Source organism: Oncorhynchus tshawytscha, linkage group LG20, assembly GCF_018296145.1.
Source record: "Oncorhynchus tshawytscha isolate Ot180627B linkage group LG20, Otsh_v2.0, whole genome shotgun sequence".
NCBI lineage: Eukaryota > Metazoa > Chordata > Actinopteri > Salmoniformes > Salmonidae > Oncorhynchus > Oncorhynchus tshawytscha.
In genome coordinates this window covers 22302936-22326240 of record NC_056448.1, presented here as the reverse complement: position 1 = coordinate 22326240, position 23305 = coordinate 22302936, and the positions used below count along the sequence as shown (strand labels likewise).

Below are 23305 nucleotides of genomic sequence, written 5' to 3'. Positions count from 1 at the left end.
TTATTTTTTAAGACAGATATTAAGTCATGTTGATGTTCTTCAGTGGGTAAAGAGAAAAATGAAGATGCTACAGGAAAGGTTGTTTTAAGTGTCAAACTAGCTGTTAAAGAAGTTTTGCTAAATCTGACAAGTTTGTATTATTTGTTTGTCCAGATATAGAGTTCTTGTCCGGTGTCTACTGAGTCTCCCACTAGTCCAGTCATCATGGAGGTGTTCTTCAACTCGTCTTTGCTCTTCATCTCACACAAACCATTAAACTCCAGCATAGGGGACAAGACTGTATATGAGCAGTGTGACGGCATGCCAGCCGTTCTTCTCTTCTACCTGGTGCTGCAGTTCATCAACATGTTCTTGGGGATCCCAGCCAACGTCATGGTGCTGTGGCTCCTGCACAAGAACAAGAGTGACTCCACCACCTCGGACATCTTCATTCTGCACCTGGCCATCCTGGACACCTTCTTCTGCCTCATCCCCCCTCTGGAGCTGGCCAACATCGTCTACCTGACCACCAGCAGCACCTGGTACGTGCTGCGCTTCTTCTACGGCGTCAAGGACTCCTCTCCACTCTTCCTGTCCTGCATCTGCCTGGACCGCTACATGGCCGTGCTCCACCCAATCACCTTCACAGAACTCAAGGACCGCAGCCACCGGCCCGTGCTTGCCGCCGTCGTGTGGATTGTCACGCTGGCCTACTCCACCGCCAAGTGCGTGGGCAACATCGTGAACTTTGACAGGGTCTTCACAGTCATGATCCTGGCAGCATTCGCCTTCATGGTATTCTGTAATGTCGCCATCCTATGGGCCCTGAGGCAGTCTGGGCCGGGCCGTGACGAGATGCACCCTGTCAAGAAGAGAGCCTTTAAAATGGTCCTCATCATATTGGCAATCATTGTTTTGAACTACTTCCCTCCTGTGGCTCTGTTCCCCTTCCAGCAATACTTCTCCCCAGATGTATTCCAGTGCTATATCCACTACATTGCCTTTGGCTTCATGGACATTAGCAGCAGTATCCAACCTGTGCTTTACCTGTCAAAAGAGAAAATACTACCACAGAAACCTGGCTGCTGCTGTACCAGAAATACAGCCAACTCAGGATGATCCCTCAACACACATACTGTACTGGTAGAAGTCTGGTTATTATGGTGGGAAGTAGTTTTGGTCCAAAACTGACAATGTGAGGACACAAGATGTTGGTAGACTACTAGTAGACAACTATTCTCAGATTTAAGGTGAAACTAAATTAGCATATGGGCAAAATGTTTTTTTTTTAAACTTCCTTTATATCTTTGTTTTTACTTACTTCATGCTGCATGTATGGGGATGGAAATGCCTTCGAGAAAATAAGGCTATCTAGAAAGTAAATGCAATAAAATGTTGAGCATACTCAGTTCTTTTGACATGTGTTTGTATGCCGATGTCATTTCATGTTACTTCTGTTGTATCAAAGGTGTGTAATGAATTAGTAACACAAATATTAACACATACTCTATCATGTCTTCGAGGATTATGCATTTGGTTGTCTGTATACCAACTGATTTGAATGCTGGTGTCAGAATGATAAAAGGTCAAAAATTAAATTGTAGAAATAAATACAACACTGTAGAAACTGAGGAATGGAGGTATTTGGTTTTGATAAATTATTTTTAATTTGTTATATTAAGGATAGATCCTCAGTAGCAAGTCAAATTTATGTATCATTTACCACAATACATCGGCCAATTAATTACACTTTGAATAATAAATAATTTCGAAAGTTTGGCATCATTCTTACCAAAATAATCCAATATTCTACCATAACATTCATGTCTTAAAAGTATGGCTTCTAAACCCATTAACTGTGAAAATTAGTGACATGTTCATAGATGAAATAAAATGGTTTGTCTCTAGGTAAAAGCCATTGCAACCAATCATTATTTACACCTTGCACAGCCTAAAATGCATGACACTCTTTTAAAGAAAATCAACATTTTGTTGATCGAGAATATGCCTTAAAAGCTATGTACAGTGTTAGAACATAACATTACCGCTTTATACATAGAAAGTCTAACACAAATGACAATCATTACCATACTTCATTACTGGCAAGAATGGCTCTTAGGCTACATACGCTCAAAGCTGTTTCCTGTCCTACTACTTGGGGAAATCTAAGCTTGAGTTCTTGTGAAATTCAGCAGTGTTTCTACAATGTACTGATACATCAACATTAAATAGCCATATAGAGTGCACTGTAACACATACAGTAACATGACATAACAGTCTTAGTCTTCAGTCTTTATTTCCAGGTTATGGGAAACATCAGTCCTACTGGTACTGCTCTCATTCTCCTCAGTCCTCAGCTCCTCGGTCCTCAGCTCCTCAGCTCCATGAGTCTTCTGGTGCTTTTTGAGGGATGACTGGTCGGTGTAGGTCTTCCCACACTGGTCACAAGGGTAGACCTTCTCCTTGGTGTGGACCTGTTCGTGTCTCTTCAGATGGCCAGACCTACTGAAGCTCTTCCCACAGTAAGAGCAGCTGAAGAGTTTCTCCCCTGTATGAGTCCTCAGGTGCAGCTTGAGGCTGCTCGCCACACTGAACCTCTTACCACACTCTGAGCATGTGTACGGTTTCTCTCCTGTGTGCATCCGCTTGTGTATGGTGAGGTGTCCTGCCTGGCTGAATGTCTTCTCACACAGGTCGCAATGGTACGGCCTCTCCCCTGTATGAATCCTGTAATGTGTTTTCAAGTCCCCCATACCATTGAACCTCTTGCCACACTGTACACAGCAGTAAGGCTTCTCACCAGTGTGGATTCTTTGGTGTATCCTCAGGTTACCTGCGTTGCTGAAGGTTTTGGCGCACACAGTGCAACTGTATGGCCTCTCTCCTGTGTGAGTTCGTAAATGGACTTTAAGCTGGTTGTGTTCACTGAAGCGTTTCCCACAGTGTGGGCAGCAGTACGGTCTCTCTCCCGTATGAACACGCTTGTGTATTCTGAGCTGGCCCGGGTGACCGTAGTTCTTACCACAGAGGTCGCAGCTGAACGGTCTCTCTCCCGTGTGAGTGCGTTTGTGGGACTTGAGCAGGTCTGCTCGGCCAAAGCGTTTGCCGCAGTAGTTGCAGCAGTGGGCCTTCTCGCCACTATGAGTCCTCAGGTGGATGTTGAGGGATTGCACTCGACTAAATGTCTTCTCACACTGGGTGCAGTTGTAGAAGCCTTGTGCGTTTTTAGAGGACTCTGCAGAGTTCAAAGTGGGTAAAATATCCTCCCCACTCATCCCAGCAGGGTTAGATCCCATGTCAGGGTAGTATGTCAGGAAGGGGTCTTCTTCTGGTTCAGCCTCTCCAGTTACATTGTGACACAGCCTTCCCTCTGACTCAACAAAATGGCCGCACTCGTCTCCCATCTCCATGTGACTGTCAGATACTATGGTGACTTTGACGTCACTGTCGCTGTCTCTAGAGTCCACATCTGTGTCCAGTGGTGACTGAAGGTGTTCATCATACTCTTCAGGAATGATGTAATTTACCTCAGCACTCTCTGTCTTAATTTGCTTAGAAGCCAGGTTGAGAGGAGACGGGGGCTTTGAGAGGTCTATGGCGTAGTCATCCTCCATATCAGGTTCTGTCTTTATGTTTTTGAACATTAAGGCAGAAACGTTTTGGAGGCATTCTGGTTCCTGCTGAGTTGCTGCATCTGTAAAAGAGACAGACCCTCTGCTCTGAGGCATTTTGTCCTTCTGCTGTCTCCTGGAGCTCCTTCGCTCATCACCCTGTGTTTTGATTGGCTTCTGGGATTGGCCGACAACTGAATGGCTGGAACAGGTCTTCCTTGACAAGTCAGGGAGGTGAACAGCATCCTGGTTACTTCCAGGGTCTGTGCAAAACAAAACACATGTTTAAGTTTTTTTTTAAGTAAACTGTTATCCATGGTTTCAATGGGTGCCTGGAAAAGAACATGTAAACATGCAACAGAGTGAGGGTCAGCTTGGCTCGGTGGCCATATTGAGGGCGGCTTGTACCTCAAGTTTGGACAGCTAGGCCTACCTCGCCATTATGCAACCAGGTGTGCATCGATAGATGCACACATTTTTAAAACAACTGTGCATTAATGTACATACCCTTAACTATCGAATCCTTGTTGTCTTGATCGTGCAACCTTTGTCTAAGATCTTCATTCTCAGTTTCAATTCTTTGTAATTTACCCTTGTACTCAGACAATGTCTGGTCCACTGACTCCAATATGTCACTCACTGTGGCTTTAAAAATCGCATTCAGAGACGACTCCAAGAATACTTTTAAATCTTTTGACTTGGCCATAGTTTACTAATAAATAGGATACAAATAAACGATAAACATACTTTAAAACCTTCTAAACTATCTTACAAGATGGGTGTGTATGATGTTGCTGCCGTGTACGGAACAAAGCAAACCAGTAAACGTCGCGTGAAAGTGACGTACCGTTCCTTCGTTTTGTTGTTCTCTTTCCGTAGTGCCTTTTTACCGCCTCCGCAGTTTAGGAGTACGCATAGCATGTGTGTTGGCCGTCTATTCAAGCGTATTAGCCACCTGGCAGGTAAAGGTACGTTTAATGTTCATTAATATGACATACATTTAGTGCATTCTGTCGAGGGGAGCTTGTAGGGGGTTGTTTGGTGATTTGACACGTGTTTACTGTTCAAGTAGCTAGTGTTCAAGAAGCATAGATCCAAGTTATACTACTTGTCACAACAACTAGCTCTTCATGTGGTGTCCTACTGTATGTAGTGCTACAAAACAACATCATTTAGGAAGTCAACACATGTAAAGTGCTTGTTTACCTTTATTGTTATTTTGAGGTTTACATGGAACAATCCTTATGAAGAAACAGAGGGAATGTTGTCTTGTAACAGCGTCTTCTTCCTCTGTAAGTAGACCTGGGGAATAGGGTCCAATGGCTTACATCGTTATTTGCTTAAAAGAATGCCTGCTGTGTTCTGAGGCTCTACGAGTTCACTCCCTTGTGTCAGTCTGAGTTTCAGGAATGAAGTTCAGACACTCCCCTAACCCGTGTGGGTGCCTTTAGGCTGTGGGCAGAGGCCCAATGCTCTCAGGTGTCTTTGTGCGCTTTCTCTGACTGCCAATCACAATGTGCCTTTTCTTCCTTTTTGTTGCCTCTTTCAGCTCTCTCATTCCACTCCTCCTTCCCCTTCCCCTGTCTTTCCCAGGCATATCCGTGTTGCAGATGAGCAGAGAGTGGCGGAAGTCTGGGATCTGTTGCCTGGAGATGAGAGGTATCTGTCACAGAGGAGTGGATCAAGACTTGTGAGTTGCATGCGTCCTCTCTCTGTGACACCCCTAGCTAGCGCTGTCTGAGAGAGGCTGTAAGACTTGTTTGTTGTGGGTCTGTGTTGCAGCACCCAGATTGACAAGTCACTGGAGGGATTACGCCGTGTGCTGTAAGCCATCTATCTACATGGCAATAAAGAGTTTCCCCCCCCCCAGACTGACTTAAAGCCCTACTAGCTAACTGATCATATGATACCCCTTGAGAAAGCTTGAAAGGGTAAGTCGATATCCAAGTTTACTATGAAATTGGCAAGTGTTACTCTGTGAAACCTTGGTCGTTTTTAGGGACATTATTAACTTTGTAGCTCTAACTGTGCATTTAATGTATTTTAGTTTTTAATGATCTTAGCCATGTTCTGCTATGTCTAGTTTCCAGACAACAGTAGTGCTTATTATCTAGAGTATTTCCACACATGAGTAATATACTGTATTTTAACCATGTTAGTCTGTTGGTATATATGGTTTCATTCAAGTTTGTGGTTTGATTCCTGCATATTTTTATGTGTCATGTAGCGGCTTTAGTTGTGTCGTTTAAGAGTCAATGTGGTTACAATCAGTTTGGAATCTCACTCTGATAGCCTGTGGGCTGCTTCAACACCTCTAGACTAGAGTTTCATGCAAAGTGTATGCTAATACAACGGTCCACTGGTAAGGGATACCAACAGATCCACATAATTACTGGGACATCCACAAGTTCATGTAATGGTTCATCAGCTATGCTAAACCTTTGCCATTGTCTTCTTGTCGCTATTCCTTATACTTTCATTCCCTAATTTGGCTAAATTATGTTGGTAATTTTAAAGGACACAACTGAAATCTCTGTTTTATCAATGCACGTTTATTCCTCAACTTTAAAAATCTGAAATCTTAATCGCCAGCATCATTCAAATCTAAGCACACAGATTAGTGTTGTTATTACACCAAACAATACATAGGCCTATATTGTGTCTGCAAGGGAACAATGTTCCTCTAATTAGATTTCAAGTGGAACCCATGACCTCCTGAATAGCTTCAAATCTTATACCTAAGGAAAGTTGATAACTGTAAAGTGTTTCGTCCAGACTCCAATGAAAGAGTAAAAGAGTTGGTACAATACGTGTGGGTCTTTATACAATCTCAATGATCTGAAAATCTCAATCGCAAAAATTCAATGAGGAACTATGAGGTGCAGAAAGAACGTGTCCATTGATCATTCTAACTTTCTTCCACTCTTTGGTATTGGTAGATGGAGCGCCAGCCCAGCAGCCTGACAGGAAATGAGAAATGATCACCCAAACAGGAAGTGTGGCCAAGCATTGTCCCGGATGTCGGTTGTGTGACGTGAGTAGACTATTGAAGAAAAGACTGAGAGAGTGACAGAGAGAAATGGAGTGAAAGTTTAAAATGGAGGGAATGGGTGTCCAGTATCTGAAAAATTTCCACATTAACCTACTTTTTATGACAGCTCAATTCTGAAGACTTGAGGGCTTAAAATGAGGCTTCACATGAATCATTACCAAAATGCTGTGTTTAAATCAGATAGTGTCCTTGGTATGGATCAACAACATACTATTGTATATCTTCACTGATATTTTCAGGGTCTGTCCATGGACAGTGACATACATGTACATACATTTACGTACATGACATGAATGTACATTGCGATAGCTCAGGTTCATGGTTAGCAGTAGACATGAATATTCATGGCATCTGTTCACACCCCAACCCTCTGGCTCTCAATCTCTCTCTCTATCTTTGCTCTCCACCTTTTCTCTCTCTCCCTCTCTCTCATTCGGAGAGAATACTCTTCTGTGGTCAGGAAGTAAATGCGCCTCTAATGTTTCAGCAAAAGTCATTGCAAGGCACGTCCGCCATGCCACGCCAAAAGAGAGTGCAGTAAACAGGGTTTATAAAATAAATTAACAGTGTTTGGTATACAGAAGTGAATGGTGAGTGTTGGCTTACGTTTAATATGTTTTAGAGGCTCTTGGTTTGTTTGTCACTGAACCATGGCTGTTTGTGTGTGAGAGTGACATGAACCGCCACAGGTCTACATTTAGGGATTTTGTCTTTCTGTCAATTTAAAGAATGTTAATCGCACACCATAGTCCAGTTTTAGAAAATGTATGCAATTTACTAATTTACTTACTGTAAGAGTCTTAATATATTAGTCAGGTAGACAGTATTGGTGAGTAGATTTTAGACAGCAGGCAGCAGACTGGTATTTTCTCTTGGATGTACTGCACCTGTTTAGATGGGCTTTTCTTTCATAGCTGCGCAGAATATATATACAGTACCAGTCAAAAGTTTGGACACACATACTCATTCAAGGGTTTTTCTTTATTTTTACTATTTTCTACATTGTAGAATAATAGTGAAGACATCAAAACTATGAAATAACACATATGGAATCATGTTGTAACCAAAAAGGTGTTAAGCAAATCAAAATATATTTTATATTTGAGATATTTCAAAATAGCCACCCTTTGACTTGATGACAGCTTTGCAAACTCTTGGCATTCTCTCAACTAGTTTCATGAGGAATGCTTTTCCAACAGTCTTGAAGGATATGCTGAGCACTTGTTGGCTGCTTTTCTTTCACTCTGTGGTCCAACTCATTCCTAATCATCTCAATTGCGTTGAGGTCGGGTGATTGTGGAGGCCAGGTCATCTGATGCAGCACTCCATCACTCTCCTTCTTGGTCAAATAGCCCTTACCTCTCAACAGTTTTCTTAGTATTAGCCTATCTAGTCATTTCATAATCACCCAAGTTTGGTAGCCTATGCTGTTTGAGGCAACACTTTCTGGCCATGGCCATGGTTGTTCATGCGGTGGTCACAATATATCACTGATCAAATGTTCTCATAAGGTTCTCAAAGATTTTGTTACAGGAACAGATCTTTTTTCATGCACATTTTTTTTTGTATACAGCGTTTGATAATTGAAATATCAGCCTCAACTTCTAGAGTTGCTTTTTTCTTTCTGAAGGCTAATCTGGGACATTTCTGGGGACAGCTCTAGACAGGGACAGGCCACCAAAATCAGGTACTCTCCCTGGAAATTGGGGACGTCTGGTCACCCTACTCTACAAACAGTACTTTGGGAATTTATGAACAAGGAGTCAGTAGTTACTCTGGGGTTTGGATTAATGTGTGTTGTGTAGTCATTTTGTTGTACATGAATGTTCTTGCTTACTAGGGCAGCACCGGAAGCTGTAACCAACCACAGGAGTCTACCATGACAGCATCATTGTGACCTAATTCCGAGATGGATAACCTGCCCTGCACAGAGTAATGAGACTGAACTAAGCTGAACCGTATCTCTCTGCTTAGGACTGAGTGAAGAGAGAGGTTATGGAGGAGGCTATGGTGTGCTCTCCTCTCCCAGACCTCAAGCAGCTAAACAGCCAGACATGCACCTCCTTGGAGCTCCTACCACCGAGCAGGCCCCTGGAGGAGGCTATTCGGTGGGGAGAGATGGAGAAGCAGGTGAGTGAGGCCGACAGGGAGAAAGAGGACAACTCTCCTCAAACTGGAAGGATCTCTGAGGAGCCAGAGGAGCACTGGGACTCCATGACTTTACCCGTGTACCCCATGACCTGTCCCAGTGTCCTTCTGTCCTTTGCCACAGTGCAGTGGGACATGCCTGACCTTTCCCCTGACACACCCTTCCCCATGACTGACAATAGCTTGGCCGATGAGCTGGATTCCAGTGGAGCAGCCAGTCTGGACTGGACTCTGAACCCGCTGTCCCTTCACCACCACCACCAACAGCAGCAGCATCAATCCTGTGTGACAATGATAAACATAGAGCTGTCTGTCCAGGAGAAGACAGAGAAGCACAATAGACCGGAACAGCAGTTGCCTCTGGACAGTGAAAACTCCCATCCGGTACGTCAGCCCAACAGGGAGGGACTGTGGTTATGTGTCTGTTTGAGATGATAGCATTGGGTACAATGTGTGTGCGTGTGTGTGTTTGTCTGTCTGCGAGAGTGCAAGAGGAAGATAATATTTAGAGTGATAAATACCAATACTTCTGTGTTCATAAATACCAGTATTTAAGTTTCAGTCATAGGTGGAGAAGAGGTGGATGGAATATATACCGTTATACGTATCAGTCATCTGAGACCCAGGTCCCCTCTGTCTGAGTGCTGATCATCCCACGTCTTACTTAATCACAAGTTCTCCCCGGCCCGATGTTTATTGTTGACAGCTGCTGTTGCAATTCCAGGCATGTGACACACCGAGCCCAGATGTTGAGGCTTCAGCACAACAGCTATTTGAGGAACATGGTGAGTGCAGGCCCTAGTCATTGTTCACAAGCAAATCACAGGCGAACTCTTATGTTAGCAACGGTCATCGAAATTGTTAAAAGGTTAAAAAAAATGGATTCTATTAAATGCATGAGTTGGACAATAGATGAGGATGCTCCAAACTTATAGAATTTTAAAAATCCTAGCTTATATATCATTGTACTGGCACTGACAAAGAATGAATGAAGTTTAGGCATTTTGGTGGGAATTCAGGTATTCAGTTTATAGTAGAATTGAACTTTTTTTATGCACTCATATATAGAAATGTTTTCTTATATCAGTTTTTTTTAAATGCATTGTGATAAAATAAAGAACTATATGTGCCTCATTTGCATATACAGTACATTCGGAAAGTATTCAGACACTTTACTTTTTTAAAACATTTTGTTACGTTACATCCTTATTTAAAAATGGATTTTCCTCATCAATCTACACACTATACCTCATAATGACAAAGCAAAAACAAGTTTTTAGACATTTTTGCAAATGTATTAAAAATTAAAAACTGAAATATCACATTTACATAAGTATTCAGACCTTATACTCAGTGCTTTGTTGAAGCACCTTTGGCAGCGATTACAGCCTTGAGTCTTCTTGGGTATGACGCTACAAGCTTGGCACACTTGTATTAGGGGAGTTTCTCCCATTCTTTTCTGCAGATCCTCGAAGAGCTCTGTCAGGTTGGATGGGGAGCATCTCGCTGCACTGCTATTTTCAGGTCTCACCAGAGATGTTCGATCGGGTACAAATCCGGGCTCTGGCTGGGCCACTCAAGGAAATTCAGAAACTTTTCCCCGAAGCCACTCCTGTGTTGTCTTGGCTGTGTGCTTAGGGTTATTGTCCTGTTGGAAGGTGAACCTTCTCCCTAGTCTGAGGTACTGAGCGTTCTGGAGCAGGTTTTCATCAATGATCTCTCTGTACTTTGCTCCGTGCATCTCTTCCTCAATCCTGACTAGTCTACCAATCCCCTCTGCTGAAAAACATCCCCACAGCATGATGCTGTCACCACCATGCTTCACCGTAGGATGGTGCCAGGTTTTCTCCAGACATGATGCTTGGCATTCCGGCTAAATCTTGGTTTCATCAGACTAGAGAATTTTGTTTCTCATGGTCTGAGAGTCTTTAGGTGCCTTTTGGCAAACTCCAAGTGGGCTGTCATGTGCCTTTTACTGAGGAGTGGCTTCCGTCTGGCCACTCTACCATAAAGGCCTGATTGGTGGAGTGCTGCAGAGATGGTTGTTCTTCTGGAAGGTTCTCCCATCTCCACAGAGCAACTGTGGAGCTCTGTCAGAGTGACTGTCAGAGTTCTGTCAGAGTGACCATCGGGTTCTTGGTCACCTCCCTGACCAAGGCCCTCTAGGAAGAGTCTTGGTGGTTCCAAACTTCTTCCATTTAAGAATGATGGAGGCCACTGTGTTCTTGGGGACCTTCAATGCTGCCAACATTTTTTGGTACGCTTCCCCAGATATGTGCCTCGACACAATCCTGTCTCGGAGCTCTACGGACAATTCCTTCGACCTCATGGCTTGGTTTTTGCTCTGACATGCATAAAAACCTGTTTTTGCTTTGTCATTATAGGGTATTGTGTGTAGATTGATAAGGGAAAACATTTATTTATTCCATTTTAAAATAAGGCTTTAACATAACATTGTGCCAGCAGAATACCAGCCTGCATCCCACTGCTGGCTTGCTTCTGAAGCTAAGCAGGGTCTCCCTGGATGGGAGACCAAATCCTGCTGGAAGTGGTGTTGGAACTCCAATAGGATCCACCCTTTCCTCTGGTCTAAAGAAAATATCCCAATGCTCTGTGTAGGGTGCTGTCTTTCGGATGGGATATTTTACAGGTGTCCTGACTCTCTGTGGTCACTAAAGTTCCCATGGCACTTATCGTAAGAGTAGGAGTGTTAACCCTGGTGTCCTGGCTAAATTCCCAATCTGGCCCTCATACCATTATGGTAACCTAATCATACCCAGCTTACAATTGGCTCATTCATCCTTTCCCCTGTAACTATTCTCCAGGTTGTTGCTGTAAATGAGAATGTGTTCTCCGTCAACTTATCTGGTTAATTCAATTTAAAAAATAACAAGTGTGGAAAAAGTGAAGCGTCTGAATACTTTCCGAATGCACTGTACATAGTATACACTGTACATAGTATACACTGTACATAGTATACACTGTACATAGTATACACTGTACATAGTATACACTGTACATAGTATACACTGTACATAGTATTTACATGAATTACTAAATTAATATAAAGGGGTGGAACAGGGCTGCAACCACTAAAAACTTGCCCTGTCACTAGTCTTATACCTGTCACTAGTCTTATACCTGTCACTAGTTTTATACCTGTCACTAGTCTTATACCTGTCACTAGGCTTATACCTGTCACTAGTCTTATACCTGTCACTAGTCTTATACCTGTCACTAGACTTATCCCTGTCACTAGTCTTATACCTGTCACTAGTCTTATACCTGTCACTAGTCTTATACCTGTCACTAGACTTATACCTGTCACTAGTCTTATACCTGTCACTAGTCTTATACCTGTCACTAGACTTATACCTGTCACTAGTCTTATACCTGTCACTAGTCTTATACCTGTCACTAGTCTTATACCTGTCACTAGTCTTATACCTGTCACTAGACTTATACCTGTCACTAGTCTTATACCTGTCACTAGTCTTATACCTGTCACTAGTCTTATACCTGTCACAGTCTTATACCTGTCTAGTCTTATACCTGTCACACTTATAGTCACAGGCTTATACCTGTCACTAGTCTTATACCTGTCACTAGTCTTATACCTGTCACTAGTCTTATACCTGTCACTAGTCTTATACCTGTCACTAGTCTTATACCTGTCACTAGTCTTATAGTCACTAGTCTTATACCTGTCACTAGACATATACCTGTCACTAGTCTTATACCTGTCACTAGACTTATACTAGTCTTATGTCACTAGTCTTATACCTGTCACTAGTCTTAGACTTATACCTGTCATTAGTCTTATACCTGTCACTAGTCTTATACCTGTCACTAGTCTTATACCTGTCACTAGTCTTATACCTGTCACTAGGCTTATACCTGTCACTAGACTTATACCTGTCACTAGGCTTATACCTGTCACTAGTCTTATACCTGTCACTAGTCTTATACCTGTCACTAGACTTATACCTGTCACTAGACTTATACCTGTCACTAGACTTATACCTGTCACTAGACTTATACCTGTCATTAGGCTTATACCTGTCACTAGTCTTATACCTGTCAGTCTTATACCTGTCACTAGTCTTATACCTGTCACTAGACTTATACCTGTCACTACCTGTCACTAGTCTTATACCTGTCACTAGTCTTATACCTGTCACTAGTCTTATACCTGTCACTAGACTTATACCTGTCACTAGTCTTATACCTGTCACTAGACTTATACCTGTCACTAGTCTTATACCTGTCACTAGTCTTATACCTGTCACTAGTCTTATACCTGTCACTAGTCTTATACCTGTCACTAGACTTATACCTGTCACTAGTCTTATACCTGTCACTAGACTTATACCTGTCACTAGTCTTATACCTGTCACTAGTCTTATACCTGTCACTAGTCTTATACCTGTCACTAGTCTTATACCTGTCACTAGTCTTATACCTGTCACTAGTCTTATACCTGTCACACTGTCAGACTTATACCTGTCACTAGTCTTATACCTGTCACTATATACTGTCACTAGGCTTATACCTGTCACTAGTCTTATACCTGTCACTAGACTTATACTTATACCTATGTCACTAGTCTTATACCTGTCACTAGACTTATACCTGTCACTAGACTTATACCTGTCACTAGACTTATACCTGTCACTAGACTTATACCTGTCATTAGGCTTATACCTGTGGCTAGACTGCCTCATGAATTATTCATTACTGTTGTTGTCATGTAACCTTGCATAATTCAAAGTGTGTCAAGAGAAGGATACTATGCAATTTAAAATAAAAAACACCTGGCTCTAGATTACACCTATCAATACATACTTTACATTATTTGCGAAATCAGACACATTTTAATAATCCAAGTGTTCATTTTTGGAAATTGCTTTCATTTCAGAGCATCTAATTTGAAAAAATCAACACTCCATCAAAATCAAGTTATTTTTTTCCTCTTTCTTGTGAGGAGACGGTGTGTTAAGTCTCAGACGAAGCATTGTTTCAGATACAGCGGAAAGCCAATGTAATCCATTGAGCTCATTTCAGCCATTACCGGAGTGTGTTTGATGGGTAATTACCAAAGTTTCCTCAGTTGTTACGTTAAGAGAAAAAAACAATGGCACAAGCAAGAGTGGGAAAGAGTCACCTGAGTAAAATGAAAGCAATCAATCCAGCGAGATGAGTTAAGTGACAAGTGGATTTTGCACCCCCTAAACACAGGAAATATATGGCTGAAAAGGAGAGATCCTTAGGTGGGCAGGGCATGTGCGTTGCCACTTATATTAGCACACAGCTGGCATTTTTCCAAACACTGATCATTCCAACCCAATTTGAATGTTTATTGAACAATTTTTGACATAATCTGATAGATGCTACCATTTCAAATGCTTTTGACTTCTCGTGCCACTTTTACTTCATAAAGTACCGAGTGACTTGGTCAATGTTAATATGGGTATCTCTGTGTTCAGACTCTCTTTCAGAAAGCTCTCCGCGGCAGGAGACAGAGAAAGAGATGGGACAGCCTGTGACAGAAGATACTATCCCACCCTCTGACAGAGCTCCTAGCCCTGTACAGACAGGAGAGTCAGAGACTGGGCAGGATAGTGAGAGTCTAGACTCTGTACTGGGAGAGGAACAGGAACAGACTAGCAGAGTGCTAACAATACCGATCAATTCAGAGCAAGGATCAAGTTCTGCGAACTATGAGGAGAAGGAACAGGATGTAACTAATTTAGTTTATAATGGAGATTGTGACGAGCAGACAGAACAGACCGAGCAGTCAGAGGGGAGGGAACAGTCAGATAGGGAGGGGGAATCCGAGACTATAGAACTCTTAGAGCACCTGTTTGAGCCAGCTGAACTGAAAGAACAGTCAGAACTCACAGAGAAGTCTGAACACAGTTGGCAGTCAGAGCCTAACCACACAAAACAGAGTGAATACAAAGACAACACCGAGACAACAGAGCAGCCAGAAGAGTCTGAGCAACTTGTAGAGTCCGACCAGGTAGAGCATTCAAATCAGTTAGGTGAGGAAGAACAGCAAACTGAAGAGACCCGTTTACAACAGGCAGAACAGTCAGACAAGATAGACCAGTCAGAGTCAGAGCAGACAGAATGTTTAGAATCAAAACAATTGCAACAGACACAACATTCTCAACAAACAGTGCACTCAGAGCAGACAGAATTTTCAGTGCAGACGGAACCACAGACAGAAACATCACAGGAGATGGAACACTCAGAAGATTCTGAGCAGTCAAAACAATCAGGGGAGACAGAACAGACGGAACAGTCAACAGATTCTGACCAGTCAAAACAATCAGGGGAGACGGAACAGTCAGAGCAGACGGAACAGTTAGATCAGACAGATAACAAACCAGTACATTCAAAGCAGTTAGATCTATATTTCCATTGCACAGAGGAACTTGAACAGTCAGACCATACAGAAGAACAGAAACAGTCAGAGATTGAACAGCCAGCGCAGACTGAACTGACTGAGTTGACAGAAGAGGGTGCACAGACAGAGCATTCCAAGCAGGTAGAAGAATTGGAACCAAAAGAGTATAAAGAGGATTCATGTTTGCCGCCCAGGGAAGGAAGTTTAGAGCAACTGGAGTCTCAGGTACAGCAAACAGAGGCCTCAGAACCAGTGGTGGTCCATATGAATGGGGGAGTTTTGGACAGGGAGAAGGCCTGCAGGCTGGCTGAAAGACTCTACAGGCTGGATGGGATCCACAAGACAGATGTGGTCAAACACCTAGACAAAGAGTAAGAACTAAAGGCCGCAAAACATGGAGTGACCAAACGTTACATTACATGGTTCTTATGCAGTAGTAACTATCAGGGTAATGATCTAGTAAGTACGTTCAGAGTTTCTTTTGCAGAAGGGGTCACCTTGAATCATGCACTTGACCTGTCCTTGTTTCCCTGCTCCTCTCTAATTCAGCAATGGCTTTAGCCAAGCTGTTGGGCAGGAGTACCTCAAGTTCTTTGACTTCACCGGTCAGAGTCTAGACCAAGGCCTGAGGTAAGTCCTTCACACGTCCTAATGAGATTTCTCCTAGTTCACTATAATAGTAACAAGTAATGCTCTTAAATTAACATATTCGGTTGATAAATCATTCTCTACTTCCTCTATTTTGCCCTCCTCTCCCAGGTCTTTCCTGAGGGTGGTGGTGCTGATCGGTGAGACCCAGGAGAGAGAGCGAGTACTGCAGCATTTCTCCTGCCGCTTCCAGCAGTGCAACCCTCACACCTTCTCCTCTTCAGGAGAAGTACTCACACTCACCTGTGCTGTGATGCTTCTGAACTCTGATCTGCATGGACAAGTGAGTCCCCACTGCAGTGATGACATACTGTGGCAAACGTGTAGATATTTAGGCCTTTCACTGTAAGGAAATGGTTGTGTGGGTTGTGGGATATCTACACATTTAAACATAATGTTTTTGTGTCTGTCCTCAGAATGTGGGTAAAGCCATGTCTGTGTCCAGCTTTGTGTCCAACCTGGATGGGATGAATGAGGGTGAGAACTTCAGCAAGGAGCTGTTAAAGGTAAGATTACACTCCTCATTCTACACCTACTCAATATTTCAGTAGAGACTGTTAAGTGTCCTTATGTAAGACTTAAGTGTCCTTTCAGTGTCCTTCTTTCAGTGTCCTCTTGTCTCTTTCTCAGGCTCTCTACAACACCATTAAGAATGAGCCTCTGGAATGGGCAGTGTAAGTAGTCTGACTTAAGAACAAGGAAATGGGTATCATTATTCTAAATTATTTACCACCAGCTGTTCAGTATCACAGTATTCTGTTACTTTTCCCAATAGATTTTGATTTTGTTTCACTTCTCACCTTTCATATTTTAATTCCTCTTTTATTTAATCCCCATTGCTTCTTCATTTCTCCCCTCATCTCTCTATATGCCCTGTGCAGTGATGAGAAGGAACTGAAGAGCTCCATGCTGTTGGTGGAGGATGCTAAAGAGGACGCACCCTTGCGCTCCAAGAGCAACCCGTTCCAAGATGTGCCTCATGACAAGAAGGCCACAGTGTTCAAACAGGGCTTTCTCAAACGCAAGGCCCACGCTGACATCGATGGCAAACGCAGTGAGTTAGATTGTGACACTGTTTGCACAAAAACATAGGAACTAAAATGTCAGGGCAATAAACCATGTACAAGAGCATCATAGTGTTTTGATTAATCTTTTGATGATTCATCAGTCTGACTAAATGATTTAGTATGTGAGTGTGTTTGAGAAGCATCCTTTGACCTCAGGAGTGATGTAATGTAACTGTGTGTGACAGCTCCTTGGGGGAAGAGAAGCTGGAAGACCTTCTTTGGAGTGCTGAAGGGAATGGTCCTCTACTTACAGAAGGTTAGTCTCCTCCTCCTCCTCTTTCTTGTCAACTCCTCCTTTTCCATACTTACCATTGAACAGCCTCTTGATAATGTCCAGGATGCCTTTTACACTAACCCCTCACTGCTAGTTACCTTGTCCACCCCCCCCTTCCCCAGGATGAGTATAAGATGGAGTGGCTGAGTACAGAGGAGGTGGTCAGTGTGCACCATGCCCTGGCAGAGCAGGCAGCAGACTACACTAAGAGACCACATGTCTTCCGTCTGCAGACTGCCGACTGGAGGGTCTTCCTCTTCCAGGCCTCGTGAGTCTAGTGTGTGTGTGTGTGTGTGTGTGTGTGTGTGTGTGTGTGTGTGTGTGTGTGTGTGTGTGTGTGTGTGTGTGTGTGGTAGTGTCAAAGAGAGACAAGAACTATATCTATGTAGTATTGGAATTGTGAATGTACGTTTGTTATACATGAGACTAATGTTTTTGATGGTGTGAAGGAACAAACAAATGAATCAGGATGCAACAGTCTGGTAATCCCATGACTTTGCCTTTAATTCACATGATATGTTCTTATACAGTATATAAAACTAATATTAGATATATGTTAACTAATACAGTATATTCTATGTACATGGACCCATTGTCGTCCTTCAGCTCCACAGCAGAGATGAGTTCATGGATCAGCCGTATTAACCTGGTGTCAGCCCTGCACTCTTCTCCTCCCTTCCCTGCTGCCGTGGGCTCTCAGAGGAGGTTCTGCAGACCCATCCTGCCTGCCTCCCAGTCTGCTCATACACTGGTACTGTACTCACCACACACTTTCACACTCTTGGTTCACTCCCCATAGTCCCTGTCTCTTTGTTTTCTAATCTAATGCATTGTTTTCATCTTTGTAAATTGTGATATTTAGTGGTCTAGTAGTACGTTGAGACTGTTATGTACTATAGTTGTGCTGAGGCAAGTCAGGTCATCTGATCCTAGATCTGTGGTTAGGGACACCTTGTACCTAGTGTGTTCTGAGCCTGTTCACTGAGCCTGGCTCTCTGCTGCCCCCTGCAGGAGAGACAGCTGCAGTCCCATGCTCGCATGCTGCTGTCCTTCCAGGAGGACCTGGCCTACCTGCAGCAGAGTCTCCCTGAGAGCCGCAGGGCCAAGGCCAAGGAGCTGGAGGAACACCGTGTCAGAGAGGAGTACCTGCAGCATGAGGTGTGTGAGAGGACGATGAGTCTGCGTGGTGTGTGGGTATGGGTTTGTGTGTGAGTATGTTCTTGTTTGGTCTTTAACTAACAGTCCCTCTCACCCCACCTCTCCCTACAGAAATGTCGCTACAAGGCCTACATCCAGATGCTGGAGGTCTGGAAGGGTTTGAATCAGTCAGTCGACACTGAGGTGGGAACCAGCGAGCTCAGCCTGTTTGACAGAGCTGTGTGTAAGGACACAGTGGATGAAGAGGGAGAGGAGGGAACCCTGAAGAAGTCCCACTCCAGCCCCTCTCTGGATGTGGAGATGGCCTTGCCCCACGTGGTCAAAGTCAAACGCAACATCTCGGAAAGACGGACCTATCGCAAGATCGTCATACCTCGACGCAACCGGGACATATGAGAAAAGGTGCCCAAAAGGGATTAAAATATGACTCTTACATGAGTTTTTAAATGGCTCCTTTGAGGACATAGACACAATGTGTTACTTCTAAGCACTGTCCTTTTCGTTTTCATTTTCAGCAAGAAGGCAAAAGTCATCAAAACAGAATTAATCAATCTCAGGGATCTTGCTTGTGTCCTTTTCTTTGTTACATTTGCTTTACATAAAAGTATTTAATTAATATTTGTGCACTTTCAATTGAACAAAATGAATGAAACCTCAGAAGTCAATGCTCCCTGCTGAGACAGGTCAAGAAGAGTGATAATGTTTGTCTCTGAATTATTTTATTCCCTTTAAAATGCACATGAACATACCTACACCTCTGAATTTCCTGTGATATGTTGAGATTCGTGTTTATTTCTATTAGAAATGTATCTCTGCAGTTACAAAATGTTACTTGTCTGCGCCATATGGTCTATGTATGCAGTGTGCAATTGTAACCTCAAGGGGGTGCTATACAACAGCATATTACACATGAAGGCATGTACAGTTTGAAAAATCATCAAAATTATGTCAATATGCTCATTTTAAGTTCTTGTATCTTTTATGTAATTTTATATAAACATATTTGAACTGCATCTCCATGAAAGACTAACACTACCATAATATTACACTATAAGTATCACAATTATTTTCTGAGAACAGAGAAGTTTATGATAGTTAATTTATTTCAATCCCAATTAGCCTTTTTGAGTTTAGTTCAATTATCCATCCCGATTCATTGAGCCGGCCAGTCACATATCCCCTTGTGGTAATAGGAATGGCATAAAGGGAATTAATAGCAGACAAAGACAACTTTTTGATCTCTCTTGGTGGCACATGGAGGAGTTCTGGGCCGTTTTGTTCTCTTTCAGAGTGACATCTTCAGCCGCGGTCAACCTGGAGTGTCTCAATAAAGAACAGGATGTTTCAGAAGACCCCCACATTGCTCCTTAATGTCACTGTTGTGGATGACACACAGGAATGTGATGTGACAATAAGGAACGCAGTTAGGGGCACAGACAATACAGATTGGTCTAACCTTGTCTCACTGGGCTGGTCTCTTCAGGATCAAGATTGGTAGCTTTAACAGGAACATACGTACATTCATAAATAAATGATACATTCATAATTTTATTGGGAACCAACTACTAGGGCCCAGAGTTTTCCTTGTTCAGGTCACTTGGTAAGGATAAAGAGGGACCCTTCTTATGAGACATGGTTTCATCAAATATGTCATTTTATGATATTGCTGATACAGGACCTGGGTTAATGTGATAATGCTTATGTGTATGTATTTTCTGGGAAAATAGTTCCTATTCATTTATTTTAATAACAACAGACTATTAAGATGAAGTCAGACTCTAAAGATGTGGATGATTGATTGAGCAAATGATTGGCAGGAGCATCAGGCCATGGCAATGCTCCAGGTGTGTCTGCCTGATAAACTGAAAAGACGCCATCTTGGAAAACCTTCATGTTATTGGTCTGTTGTACATGAATTGTAACAGTAGGAGAAGTCCAAAATCCTGCTGTTCTGGGACAATGTTAACCTGTTAAACACATGAGACCTCATTTATCAATGATGCATAGGCACAAATCTAGGTGTAAATCATGGGTGGGATTATTTCAACGCAAAGTGTGAGATTTATCAATATGACTGGTTGATTGAGTGGGCGTAGATTTACACACAGCCATGACCATGCATACGCACAGGGCCAGTGGTGGAATAAGGGAACTCCTTGTCAAGAGTAGAATTGGGAAAATGTATGTTGAAAATTTGTAAAATTGTGAGAGTAATAATTAAATAATTATTATACGATTATACGATTTCATAGTATTTCCATTGTGAATTCATGCAAAATATCTTGACATGCTGTAGCCTATAATTTGACCACATCAGTGCATTTATTACTATAATCCATATAAAGTACAGTCATTTGTTAAATTAGAGGTATGTGTGAAAGTGCAGCTATTGTTGAAATACTATAGAAGACAGATAATGGGAAATGGAATGAGAAATGGCTTGCTCCGTTTGAAGATTTGGCCTAGGCTGCATTTCTCCGAGAGCACGTTTTTAGAGACAGGTGGGACTTTTTCTGCAGAAAGTACAGATTGGATCATCCGATATCCTTTCCCAAAACCAATGTTATAGGATTTTTGAGGATTTAAGACCTACTTTAAAAAGACAAACACATGCTATTCCGGTTCACATCCAAGTCTTATCTGCCAAACTAACCCTGATTCAGATGACCACCCTATCCATGCTAGGAGACGTAATTTATAGGTCGACAGGTAAGGGTGCTCTCAAGCGGCTAGATATCCTTTACCATTCGGCCATCAGATTTGCCACCAAAGCTCCTTATAGGACACATCACTGCACTCTATACTCCTCTGTAAACTGGTCATCTCTGTATACCCGTCGCAAGACCCACTGGTTGCTGCTTATTTATAAAACCCTCTTAGGCCTCACTCCCCCCTATCTGAGATATCTACTGCAGCCTTCATCCTCCACATACAACACTCGTTCTGCCAGTCACATACTGGTAAAGGTCCACAAAGCACACACATCCCTGGGTCGCTCCTCTTTTCAGTTTGCTTCAGCTAATGACTGGAACGAGCTGCAAAAAACACTCAAACTGGACAGTTTTATCTCCATCTCTTCATTCAAAGACTCAATCATGGACACTCTTACTGACAGTTGTGGCTGCTTCACCTGATGTATTGGTGTCTACCTTCTTGCCCTTTATGTTGTTGTCTTTGCTCAATAATGTTTGCACCATGTTTTGTGCTGCTACCATGTTGTGTTGATACAATGCTGTGTTGTCATGTGTTGCTGCCATGCTATGTTGTCTTAGGTCTCTCTTTATGTAGTGTTGTAGTGTCTCTCTTGTCATGATGTGTGTTTTGTCCTATACTTTTATTTTAATCCCAGCCCCCGTCCCTGCAGGAGGCCTTTTGCCTTTTGGTAGGCCATCATTGTAAATAAGAATTTGTTCTTAACTGACTTGACTAGTTAAATAAAGGTTAAAGAATATAAAATCCACCCTCGTGTTTTTGGCAAGAGCTTTCAGTGGGAGCTTTCCGATTGGCATCTCACAGCCGTCGAGACAATGTTTTGGATGCAGTCATCAGCAAAACGAACAGTAACACATACAATTTCCATACAGAATCACACAACATGTTGAAGTCAAGATGCGTTTCTTTGCCATGATGCCATCAATTGGTTCCCAAATACAAACAGAGCAATAGACGGCACTCACATCGCCATGAAATCACCATCCCAAAATGACTTCAACTATGTGAAAAGGAAAGGCTTCCACTCTTTATGTGCAGGTGATAGAAATATTTGATGCGGAAAAGCTGCTGCTGAATGTGGTGGCAAGGTGGCCAGGTGGAACGCACAACTCGTTCATTCTGCAGAACAGCAATGTTGGCCTATACACCTACAGCTGCAAACTGGTCTTAGAGCATTTCATATGATTCTGTACATAAATCCAAGACCCTCCATCTAGAACGATATGTTACGTTTCATATGGTATGTATTAATTTGTGGATGTCGATCACACATTTCATATGATATGTTACGAATTTGCAAAACATACAACTTTTATGAATTTGCAAAATGTGCTACAGTGGGGCAAAAAAGTATTTAGTCAGCCACCAATTGTGCAAGTTCTCCCACTTAAAAATATGAGAGAGGCCTGTAATTTTCACCCTAGGTACACTTCAACTATGACAGACAAAATTAGGGGGAAAAATCCAGAAAATCACAATGTAGGATTTTTAATGAATTTATTTGCAAATTATGGTGGAAAATAAGTATTTGGTCAATAACAAAAGTTTATCTCAATACTTTGTTATATACCCTTTGTTAATGACAGAGGTCAAAAGTTTTCTGTAAGTCTTCACAAGGTTTTCACACACTGTTGCTGGTATTTTGGCCCATTCCACCATGCAGATCTCCTCTAGAGCAGTGATGTTTTGGGGCTGTTGTTGGGCAACACGGACTTTCAACTCCCTCCAAAGATATTCTATGGGGTTGAGATCTGGAGACTGGCTAGGCCACTCCAGGACCTTAAAATGCTTCTTACGAAGCCACTCCTTCATTGCCCGGGTGGTGTGTTTGCTATCATTGTCATGCTGAAAGACCCAGCCACGTTTCATCTTCAATGCCCTTGCTGATGGAAGGAGGTTTTCACTCAAAATCTCACGATACATGGCCCCATTCATTCTTTCCTTTACACGGATCAGTCGTCCTGGTCCCTTTGCAGAAAAACAGCCCCAAAGCATGTTTCCATCCCCATGCTTCACAGTAGGTATGGTGTTCTTTGGATGCAACTCAGCATTCTTTGTCCTCCAAACACGACGAGTTGAGTTTTTACCAAAAAGTTATATTTTGGTTTCATCTGACCATATGACATTCTCCCAATCTTCTTCTGGATCATCCAAATGCTCTCTAGCAAACTTCAGACGGGCCTGGACATGTACTGGCTAAAGCAGGGGGACACGTCTGGCACTGCAGGATTCCCTGGCGGCATA

At 42.6% G+C, this 23305-nt stretch overlaps 2 protein-coding genes across 10 annotated transcripts; one reads left to right on the top strand and one right to left on the bottom strand.

Moving 5' to 3' along the window:
- Positions 1-1652: 1652 nt before the first annotated feature.
- Positions 1653-5056, bottom strand: LOC112220418 (zinc finger protein 664). 3 transcript variants are annotated; one of them, XM_042302358.1, is made up of 2 exons: positions 4797-5056; positions 1653-3853 (listed from the first exon to the last, which is right to left on the bottom strand). In XM_042302358.1, the coding sequence occupies exon 2, from the start codon at positions 3705-3707 to the stop codon at positions 2259-2261; it is 1449 nt and encodes a 482-aa protein (XP_042158292.1). In that variant the 5' UTR covers positions 3708-3853; positions 4797-5056; the 3' UTR covers positions 1653-2258. The 3 variants fall into 3 exon arrangements, with proteins under 3 accessions (XP_042158292.1, XP_024238089.1, XP_024238088.1); XM_024382321.2 differs by lacking the exon at positions 4797-5056 and adding an exon at positions 4438-4544; XM_024382320.2 differs by lacking the exon at positions 4797-5056 and adding an exon at positions 4098-4425.
- LOC112219723 (PH and SEC7 domain-containing protein 1) lies at positions 4473-20588 on the top strand. Of its 7 annotated transcripts, none has more exons than XM_042302353.1 (17): positions 4473-4558; positions 5140-5280; positions 5373-5521; positions 6530-6624; positions 8617-9174; positions 9497-9575; positions 14277-15573; positions 15752-15832; positions 15962-16133; positions 16267-16356; positions 16481-16524; positions 16732-16904; positions 17103-17173; positions 17314-17459; positions 17798-17942; positions 18203-18349; positions 18461-20588. In XM_042302353.1, the coding sequence occupies exons 5-17, from the start codon at positions 8638-8640 to the stop codon at positions 18743-18745; spliced, it is 3267 nt and encodes a 1088-aa protein (XP_042158287.1). In that variant the 5' UTR covers positions 4473-4558; positions 5140-5280; positions 5373-5521; positions 6530-6624; positions 8617-8637; the 3' UTR covers positions 18746-20588. The 7 variants fall into 7 exon arrangements, with proteins under 7 accessions (XP_042158287.1, XP_042158290.1, XP_042158285.1 ...); XM_042302356.1 differs by having other exon boundaries at positions 8483-9174; positions 9515-9575; XM_042302351.1 differs by having other exon boundaries at positions 8483-9174.
- The last annotated feature ends 2717 nt before the right edge of the window (positions 20589-23305 follow it).